Source organism: Syzygium oleosum, unplaced genomic scaffold (assembly GCF_021117445.2).
Source record: "Syzygium oleosum isolate NSW1041296 unplaced genomic scaffold, Sole_v2.1 Sole_v2.08, whole genome shotgun sequence".
NCBI classification, from domain to species: Eukaryota; Viridiplantae; Streptophyta; class Magnoliopsida; order Myrtales; family Myrtaceae; genus Syzygium; species Syzygium oleosum.
In genome coordinates this window covers 2,918,199-2,928,817 of record NW_026607492.1, presented here as the reverse complement: position 1 = coordinate 2,928,817, position 10,619 = coordinate 2,918,199, and the positions used below count along the sequence as shown (strand labels likewise).

The 10,619-nt window shown below is 39.3% G+C and overlaps 1 protein-coding gene across 1 annotated transcript; it reads left to right on the top strand.

Moving 5' to 3' along the window:
• Positions 1-4,336: 4,336 nt before the first annotated feature.
• Positions 4,337-9,977, top strand: LOC115688276 (FACT complex subunit SSRP1). The gene is made up of 16 exons (XM_030614048.2): positions 4,337-4,506; positions 5,151-5,336; positions 5,427-5,532; positions 6,444-6,580; positions 6,661-6,744; positions 6,846-6,940; positions 7,098-7,206; positions 7,416-7,502; positions 7,585-7,677; positions 7,774-7,971; positions 8,098-8,243; positions 8,322-8,466; positions 8,726-8,824; positions 8,903-9,073; positions 9,410-9,488; positions 9,585-9,977. The coding sequence occupies exons 1-16, from the start codon at positions 4,453-4,455 to the stop codon at positions 9,695-9,697; spliced, it is 1,902 nt and encodes a 633-aa protein (XP_030469908.1). The 5' UTR covers positions 4,337-4,452; the 3' UTR covers positions 9,698-9,977.
• Positions 9,978-10,619: the final 642 nt, after the last annotated feature.

The window sequence follows — 10,619 nt, the reverse complement described above, 5'->3', positions numbered from 1 at the left end:
ATATACTCCTGGTATTTTTGCAAAGAAAAGCAATGACAATCTCCAGCGCAGAGAGAAAGAGAGACAGAGAGATCATTAAGATGACCCCAGCTCCAGGAAAAATCATCTGCAGAGACTATGAAAACTATTGGAAGGCCATTAAATAGCAGTATGACGTTGTTAGGAACAGGCCAGTTTAGGAAATGACAACTTTCCTGCGCTAATCGGGTTCGATACACCGCATTGCTTTTCTTCTGTTGGTCGAATAAAAACGCCTTGGGCTTTAGTTTGGGCCATCATGGGACACCCCGATGGTCGAGGTTGTTTTCTTCTTTTTATAATTTTGTTGACATAAAAAAAATAACTAACTTTTGGTTATAATGGACAAGTAACAAATTTAGTCCATCATGATAGAGTTTGGCGAACATCTCATAGTCGACAACTTGAGAGCATCGACAAGTCTCCAAGATTCAAGAAGATATCAAATGTCAATTATCAATGAGAACCTTCACTGGGGACGAAGTCATGACATTGATATGCAACTGATAGTTTTGGATATATAATTTATTTTAAATAAGTATTACTAGATAATATATATTGGGTGGTTATGTTTAGTTGTGTAACTCAATAATTATTGTGTTGTTGTAACTTTTTATATCCGCAGGTAAGATTAGGAAGTTATCTTTTTAAGTTCATTAACCGTTTGTAACCGTCAATTGTAGGTTTTAAATAGTCACATCTTATTTTTTGTATACTCCCTCCAATCAATCAAAGAATTCAACGTTCTCTTCAATTTATCTTTATTTTTACTTTTTCGCAATTTAAATGGATAGTTACGATTGCCTCTAGTCCTCTACCTTCAAAAATCTTGTCATTTGTTTTCTTGTCCAAAATCAATCATATTATTTGTTGATTCACACATCGATCCATGTATATATATATATATATATATATATATATATATATATATATATATATATATATATGTATCGAGAGGAATTTCATCGCACCTTTTTGGTGAAACATTTTTGGCACGCCCATGGGACGCATCTAATTGATTTGAGGAGACTACGATGATAAGATCCGTAAATCAACAAGAATCCAATACGGCCGCGGCAACAACAATCCAATGCCACAACTCCTGGCGATGAAGTTGTTGCACACTCGAATCTTCAACATTAACCGAGCATAAGAAGGAGGCCAACACGAGAGGTAGATCTTTATCAGAAGGAATTTCATCGTCGCCTTTTTGGTGAAATATTTTTTTGGCACGCCCATGGGACGCATCTGGTTGATTTGAGGAGACAACGATGATAAGAACCAGAAATCAACAAGAGTTCGATGCGGCTGCTGGCAACAACAATCCAATGCCACAATTCGGCGACGAAGTTGTTGTGTACTCTGAATCTTCAACATTAATCGAGCATAAGAAGGAGGCTAACACGAGGGGTAGATCTTCATCAGAAGGGATTTCATCGTCACCTTTTTGGAGAAGCATTTTTTTGGCATGCCCATGGGACGCATCTAGTTGATTTGAGGAGACTACAATGATAAGAACCGTAAATCAACAAGAGTCCGATACTACCGCCGCAACAACAATCCAATGCCACAACTCGGCGACGAAGTTGTTGCATACTCGAATCTTCAACATTAACCGAGCATAAGAAGGAGGCCAACACGAGGGGTAGATCTTCCCCGACACCTCATTGAAGAGTAGTTGAGATAAGTTCCACCAAATCCTCATATATTAGCCACCATGAAAAGGTTATATGAAGAGCAACGAAACAATTAGGCCAGTAAGCCGATCATCATTAATACTATGAATAATGTTCTTTTGAGGCTGGGATTGTCCAATCAACCGCCGCTAGTCAATTTAGTCATTACAAGGTTTGTTTCTAATCCCTCTTCATTTATTGATGCTAATAGTATTGGTCAAAACAACCAAATTGGTAATGATAATTCGCAAATTATATTGGTCAACATGCCGTCAATTGCTAAATGAAGAAAATATAAGGCGAGTGGTTCCATTGATATTATCCAATGTGAATATTCTTATTGGGCCCGACATGCCAATTAACGTGCATAATCCGACAAGATCAGTATCACTACCTATAGGGCAAAATGGTCAATTAAATCCACAATTGTACCTAGTACAGTTTGTTGAAGAAGTTCGATAACAGTTGGCATTAGAGGGGGTATTACCATATATGTTTATAGGAAACCACATCCTGAATAGGTCGACAATCAGCCTTTTCCAAAAGGCTTCAAAACCCCTGACTTTGCCATTTTTATTGGCGAAGATGAACAATCGATCATCGAATAGATTGGTCGATTTATAGCCCTATGTTAGGAAGTAGGGATAGACGAGTTTTTAAGACATAGGTTATATGCTCTGTCTTTTGTCGAAAATTGCACTTAATATCATCCTCAGATGTTGTCGTAAATAATATTCAAAATTTAATATTAACTTTGGTTTTTGACGGAAAATATAAAAGTGGCTGTCTAGAAAGGCTTCAAGCCCATTAAAAACAGGTTGGAGCCCAATTGCAACTTTGTAGAGAAGCAGAATTCCATCCGCTGACTTGGATTTTATTGAATACGAATCATGTCGCGCCGTGGAATCAAGTTTAATGAATTGGAAAATTACACAAAATCTCTAAAATTATGAAATAGTACATGCTTGCTCTCGAACTTCCAACATTTACACAATACCCCATGAACTTTAATTTATTTACAATTATCAACTATCCGTTATTTTTTTGTGTTAGAGTGTGTAATGTACGTGACTTCGTGGGGTAAAAGTTATCTCTCTCTTACCCTTAGAGGGTATTTGTTTGAGGAAAAGTGTTTTCTAGGAATCCGTTTTCTGGACTTTCATTCGTTTGATTCGCCGAAAATGGTAAGTCAAATGAAAATACTTTCCGGTTAAGGAAAATATTAATGTATAAAATTAGGAAAGTGAATTCCCTAATCTAAAAAGGTGAAAACACTTTCCGGAATTACTCATTTTGAATTTGTTAAGATTTTTTCTTTTCTTTTCTTTTCTTTCTAAAAAGGAAAACATTCATGTATTTTCTTTTCTTTCTAAGAATAATTTTAAAATAACAAATAATTTAAAAAATACAAAATTTTTTGAAAATTTTCACCATCAGATTTTCCCCACAAAACAACTGAAAGTACTTTCCAAGTCTTTTTTAGGTTTTAGCCAAACACCGAAAAATGAACTCATTTTCCTGAAAAATATTTTCTAGAAATGGCCCATTTTTTCGCAAAACAAACGCACCCTTAATTGCTTTGAAAAGTGAAAAGATTTAGACAATAGGAGAACTAAAGTAACTCAAATACTAATAACAAAAAAAAAAGGAATACTAGTATTAGATAGTTAAAATTTGTTAAATTTTAATAAACATGGCCACTTGAATAGAACTAAAAAAGATATTTTAATAAAAATACAAAAAATTAAATGAAAAGGGAAAACGTCTCAACATTAGAAAGGTCACGTGACGATAATTGGTTACTCATCACATATATTTAGATTGAAAATTCAGAGATGAAGGAATACTGCAGATGTGTGAAAAGAGTCATAATAAGAATGTGATAGATTACAACTTACAATTTAGGTTTTTAGGGTTACAGTGATTTTCTGGACAAAAATGTCCCTTGAAAAGACTAGGATCGTGCATATGATGAGCATATGATTTTCAGTAGTGATTAGGGAAACTTTGAGAAATAGATGCCAAGAAGAATTTTCATAACTTTTCCTAACAATAAAGATCGCCATACTAAACGCTAGGAGTATGCAAAAGGAATTCCCGGGCAATTCCCGAGGCACTGGTGGGTCCAAATCCGAATCGGACCAATTTTTAAATTTCTTACAAATTCGAAAAGCAATTCACAGGTAGACGGCACCGCTCCCAGGTTCCATGCGTGAACAATGCTCCAATCTGAATCGGACCAATTTTTTAAAAAAATTTCTTACAAATTCGCGAGGCTCGTAGAAAGCCCTAAGCACCCACAACCCTTACCCTTCCCTTTATCTATGAGCTCATTTTGAAGCATGGAGATCAATTTTGCATGGAACGGGGTCGTTTTGATAGCCCTCGTGATGGGCCTTATGCATTTTCTGTTAACACATACGGATCCTTCTCACAAAGATATTGCAATGAATCATGGACTATGGACCTTGACCAAAAAAAAAAAAAAATCATGGGACTATGGACTACATGCTTAAAATATAAAAATAAAACACGCCACCAGTTCCAAATGCAGGTAGTCCGGTTTTCGATTCTTAGATGGAAACCGGACCGCCCGGAACCAAACACCCTTACTAAAACGTGAGCCCACACCACCCTCCTCCCTCCCCCCATTGGCGCCACTACCGTATAAAAGCCTCCCTCTCTCGCTCAGTCTCTGTGCCTTGTCGCGCACTTCCGTCCTCCCGCCGGAGCTTCGAATAGAGAGAGCTGCGACGCCATGTCGGACGGTCACCTCTTCAACAACATCTCTCTCGGTGGCCGTGGAGGCTCTGTAAGTTCCCCCCTCCCCTCCTCCCCAATCGCCCGTCCACCTCGCTCGACGCCTCTCTCTCCGGCTCCCTTTTTCTTGTTGGGTTGGGGGAGGGCGGCGATTTCTCGGACTTCGGGGTCGCGGTGCCTCTTCCTTCGGTCCTGATGCGATCTCGCGAAACCCTCGCTCGTTCGAATTGGGAAGTGTAAGCGTGTCGCGCCGCCGCATTCGGCGGCCGTCCATAAACGGGAGGACGATTTTTACGGCTTCTGGGTATTGCCGCCGCTGTCCATCGCCGCCGGTGAAATGCTAAATCGATGGTGTTTTTTTTTTTTGTGGGTTTTTTTCCGTTTGGAGGTGATGGTCTGGTCGAGTTGAGTTTTTTTGGTTGGCCCTGTTGGTGGTGTTCCGGTGGCTCAGAGGAATTTTGGTAGAAAGTGTCTCGTTTTCGTGCATTGGCCCGAAACCCTAATCTGGCCCCTTGCCTTGCCCTGCGGCTGTGTCGAATTCTGGTCGTAGCCTCGTTTCTGAAGTTGTCCTGAATTCTTTTGCCTCGTTCTGAGAAGAGTGGGATTAATACTTTGGCGGGGCGAAAGCTGCTTTTTTGGTTCTTACCCAATAGTGAAACCCTAGGTCCCTTATTGAGGTTTCGATCTGCGTTGCAGAACCCTGGGCAGATAAAGATTTTTTCGGGAGGGATTTCGTGGAGGAGACAAGGAGGTGGCAAAGCAGTTGAAGTCGATAAATCTGACATTGTCGGGGTGACCTGGACGAAGGTGCCGAGGACGAATCAATTAGGTGTTCGAACCAAAGATGGCTTATATTATAAGTTCACTGGATTCCGAGACCAGGTATCATTGCATTTCTTCTCTTTGAAATTGTTCGCGTAGGCTTATAATGCCTGGAAATGAACCGGCATAATTGAGAACTCCTTTTGGCAGGATGTTACTAGTTTGACCACTTTTTTCCAAAATACCTGCGGGATAACTCCGGAGGAGAAACAGCTTTCTGTTAGTGGCCGGAATTGGGGAGAAGTTGATTTGAGTGGTCAGTGATCTCCTCTTTTCCTATTTCAGGGAAATGTCTATGATGTTCCCCACTTAATAGAATTGCTATGGCTTCATTGTTTATCTGTATGTCGTTGATTTGTTTTTATTGAAGAAAAATTTTCATTTACCAATGATCAGCATCTCTCTTTTTGTGTAATAGGCTCTAATGTAGTTCAAATTGCATTGTTGAGATGTCTCAACGATTAACATGATTAAGCAAATGGAAGGTTGGTCGCGACAGCGAAGTTCCAACTTTTTCAGTTTTTCTTCTCTATGAGGGAATAGACAACATGACTTCCACAGTCCTATCGTTGTATCGTTCAGTCTTACCTTCGGATCTCCAAGATTGTCTTCTGTGTATGTGTGTATAAATTGTTGATAAACATCAATAGTCTTTCCATGATGTCAATTATAAAGAAGAGTGTAGTTTCTTGTTGATATTGTCTTCCAAATAGGCATCATCTAAACTCTTCTCCTGCTTCTTCATTAGATTCCCATTGTCAATAGCAATGTTTTATTTGATAAGGAACTCTGGTTTCCTTTTCTTGCCTTCCTGTCTTTTCACCTTTGCCTTTTTTTTTCTAATGAAGGCCGATGCTTTGTAAAGAACTAACTGATAAAGAGAAATCCAGCCAAATAGTATGTAGATCACAATGTTGAAAATTCTGCTTTTTATCATAACATAATGCGGAACTGCCTTGTAAGTTAATTATGATTTGGTTGATTTTCTCAAAATCCAGCTGTGTCATTTGAGGCCATCTGATATGTCATTCTGTAATCAGTGCACCTTCGAGGTTTTGATGCTACCTTGCGAGAATTTATCACGTGTTTATTTATTTACTGTATCCAAGACAAGAAAATCCATTTTGTTCAATGAATGACCGATATAACGTCACTTGCCATTTACAGGTAATATGCTGACATTTCTTGTGGGCTCAAGACAAGCATTTGAGGTATCTCTGGCAGATGTCTCACAAACACAGCTTCAAGGAAAGAATGATGTCATTTTGGAGTTTCATGTTGATGATACAACTGGGGCTAATGAGGTCCGCTTACTAATTTTAAGGTTTGAGTTACGCTCCTGCTTGATTTTTATTTACTGAGACAATGTGTCTTGAAACTACAGAAAGATTCTGTGATGGAAATTACATTTCATGTGCCCAACTCCAACACCCAATTCGTTGGTGATGAAAATCGTCCTCCTGCTCAGGTTAGTTTATTCCTGATTTGTGGAGAGCATATGAAGTTTAATGACCTTCATTTCTATTAAGCAGTTTACTTCCCTCATGATTTCCTGCCTCGTTATGTTAGGTTTTTCGCGACAGAATCATGTCGGTGGCAGATGTTGGGGCTGGAGGTGAAGATGCTGTTGTTACATTTGAGGGAATTGCCATTCTTACTCCAAGGTAGACAGCTCATGTCATAAACTGCACTACTTTAAAATCTCTTCTTGAACATGTTACTGATACGGCAACCAAAAAAAAAAAAAACATGTTAGTGATACATGCCATATGCTGGCTTCTTTTTTAAACATCTGGTTAATGGAGATTTTAAAACTTACAGGGGTCGCTACAGTGTAGAACTTCACCTGTCATTCTTGCGACTTCAAGGACAGGCAAATGACTTCAAAATTCAGTACAGCAGTGTTGTTCGCTTATTTTTGCTACCAAAGGTATGTAGAGCATGTGTACTGATTTTGCAACTGTTTTTACATGGTCTTGTAATGAATAAATTTTTGATAGCATGGTTGCACAATTATTTATTTTTTTGAAAGCAATATGTTCATACTTGTTCACCATGTTCTTGTCCAAGAAACAATGGATTGATAAGGTAATATTAAATAACTGGGAACTAATACAGAATTTTCTTTTTTGGGTTCAGTCTAACCAACCGCATACATTTGTTATCATCACTCTTGATCCACCAATTCGCAAAGGGCAAACTTTGTATCCGCATATTGTGATGCAGGTACTTCACATTTGAATTATCAGCAGCTTTGTTGTTGCTAGTTTTCATGCTAATGATGTGGGTTGTTTGCTGATGTTCACAGTTTGAAACCGACTATGTGGTTCAAAGCACATTGTCTATGAATGATGATTTATTCAACACCAAGTACAAGGACAAGCTGGAACCATCTTATAAGGTATTACTCTGTGGAGATCAGGTTATATGACATTCTCTTGATAACTTTTGGTATTATCTTTCCAATTCTTTTTCGTGTATATGGTCCGTTTCATAGGGACTCATTCATGAAGTGTTCACCACCATCTTGCGTGGATTATCCGGTGCCAAAGTCACGAAACCAGGAAAGTTCCGTAGTTCTCAAGATGGTTATGCAGTTAAATCATCACTCAAAGCTGAAGATGGAGTCCTGTACCCACTTGAGAAAAGCTTCTTCTTTTTACCCAAGCCTCCTACCTTGATCCTTCACGAGGAGGTGTGCTTTAATGAATTTTGTGCGTTATTTTGATTGAATTCATGGTGCCACAATCAACATCAATGTAAGTATTACTCTTGTGGATCTACTCCCCTTCTGACCTCTTTCACTTTTCTTTCTTCATAGATTGATTATGTGGAATTTGAGAGGCATGCTGCTGGGGGCTCGAATATGCACTATTTTGATCTTTTAGTGAGATTGAAAACTGAACAAGAACATCTCTTTCGGAATATCCAGAGGAATGAATACCATAATCTTTTTAACTTCATCAGGTGTGGATATGGACATCCTTTTCATATTATAAAGCCTTTTCTGGATGAGTTTGTATCTTGATTATCTTAAACATGCAGTGGGAAGGGGATGAAGATCATGAACTTGGGAGAGCAGGCCACTGATGGAGTAGCACGTGTTCTTCAGGATGACGATGATGATGCAGTTGATTTCCATCTTGAGCGCATTAGGAATGAAGCCGGTGGAGACGAAAGTGATGAAGAGGTGGGTGTTCTTTTTTTGCATGGATTTGACCCTGATTGGGATGTTAATCTCATAGGAGGATATCCGTAGTTTCCTGCATTCCTCCTTGGCTGCATATTTCTGCTTATATTATATTGAGATTCAGTTTAATTCTGAGGAATTGAACTTTTTTTCCATATGCTGATGGATGTGAATCTTCATGTGATTCTGTTGTGTCCAAGTTCCTGCAAATATTATTTCCATTGGATGTTAAAATTGCTTGATATTGTACTTTCTGCAGGATGAAGATTTTGTCGTTGATAAGGATGATGGAGGATCTCCTACTGATGATTCTGGAGACGAAGAGTCCGATGCCAGTGAAAGTGGAGATGAGAAGGAGGCATGACTTTTCTCTGTAAGGTGTTATAGTCACAGAGATCATGTAGTTGTATCTCTAACAACATATTCTTAATTTCAGAAGTTCGGGAAAAAGGAATCTCGAAAAGAAGTCAAAGCATCATCAAGTAAGAAGAAAGCAAAAGCTGCAGATGAAGATGGGTCAAAGAAGAAGAAACAGAAGAAGAAAGATCCTAATGCGCCAAAAAAGGCTATGTCTGGCTATAACTTTTTCTTGCAGATGGAAAGCGAGGTTCGTTTCATGACTTACATTATGTTGTCATTCACTACTTTTGGGACAGTTTGTATGAATCTATTTGGTTATGCGCTACAAGGAAGGAATGCTAAGGTGAATGGCTTGCCCTATTTCATCCAAATAAGTAGTGATAATCTGTTTGCATAATTGTGGCAGTGCAAGGTGGACTAGACAATGCTTCGGTGGCTGTTTCATTTTATTTCCATGTTTTGCTTAGTGATTTGGGAAATGTTTAACCTCCTCATAGATTTTTGCTCTCTCTCTCTCTCTCTCTCTCACACACACACACACACACACACACAGAATTTGCGACTAACATAGTTGATGTTGCAGAAAATGAAGAGAAGTAATCCTGGGCTTTCCTTTGGGGATGTATCAAGAGAAATTGCGGATAAGTGGAGGGGCATGTCAGGTATGTGTTATTACTGCTTCTTGAGGTTGCGATTGTTCTGAAAGTGATTTTGATTTGATGACTGTTAATGATTCTATTCTTTTATTAAAATTGCAGCGGAGGAGAAAGAGCCATATGTAGCAAAAGCCGCTGCGGATAAAAAACGTTACCAAGAAGAGCTAAGCGGTTATAAGAGTACTTCACAAGCCATGAATGTAGATTCAGACTGATGAGGGAAACTTGAGCACTCTCTTGAGCTCATGACGCTAGTATTTTCTCACATGTAGCTGTAGTAGCCCTCGTGCGGTAAACAAGTTGTACCAGCTGTTACGATGGATGTGTTCCGTCATAGCCTGCTATAGTGAATATCTACTGAAATTGAAATCCATATGTTGTAATGTTTATGGCGCACTGGTAGCCAGTAATTCTGAGGAACGACCATTGGGTGCTCATGGGTTGCCACATATGGCTTATGCATTAATCTTATTCTCAGGCATGAGCCTTTTTCTACATAGATTGTATATCAATGAAGTGTCCCTTTTGTTTCTTTTGTTTTTACGAACGGGTCTGAGGTCATCTAAGCACCCGACTGTACGTCTTCGAGCTGCGACTATCTACCATTAATTGTGGCAATCTCTAGGTTCCGCCCACGTCAGGCAGTATCCGACACATATAGGGTAGTGATAGAAGCAGCACAGGTTCGGGTGAATGAATATTTCTGGCCAAGGAAGAAAACATCTTGTTAGGCTACAGTCTTAACAGAACAAATTCTAGGAAATCATGCCTAGTCATTGCATCGAATTGTTGACGGTGGACGCATGTATACCCTCGCCAATTGGATCGCTGTCGGACCTTCAAGATCACGAGTGTCTCCTCCGCTTTTAGCACTCGTGCCGCGAACATTAAGTCGAGCATGTGGCGATTCATACTTTTCGTAAGCGGAATGTCGGGATTGATGTACGAAGGGTCCCCTTTTCGTTTTCATGTGAGGACAGGATGCGCCATGACCGAAAGAGACGTCTCTGCGCAATGGGAAGGAGTCACATTTTTAAAGCAAATTCCTCTGCACACTTATTCCCCTACTTTCGACTAAATTTAGCAAAAATTCTTCCTTACCATGGTTATTGTAGCCCTCGGTACTTCTATTACTTC

Excerpts from the sequence above, each read along its gene's own strand:
- LOC115688276 (XM_030614048.2), top strand. The coding sequence starts at position 4,453 with ATGTCGGACGGTCACCTCTTCAACAACATCTCTCTCGGTGGCCGTGGA. Across the intron at positions 6,581-6,660 it reads ATACAACTGGGGCTAATGAG|AAAGATTCTGTGATGGAAAT; the intron begins GTCCGCTTACTA and ends TTGAAACTACAG. Across the intron at positions 6,745-6,845 it reads AAAATCGTCCTCCTGCTCAG|GTTTTTCGCGACAGAATCAT; the intron begins GTTAGTTTATTC and ends TCGTTATGTTAG.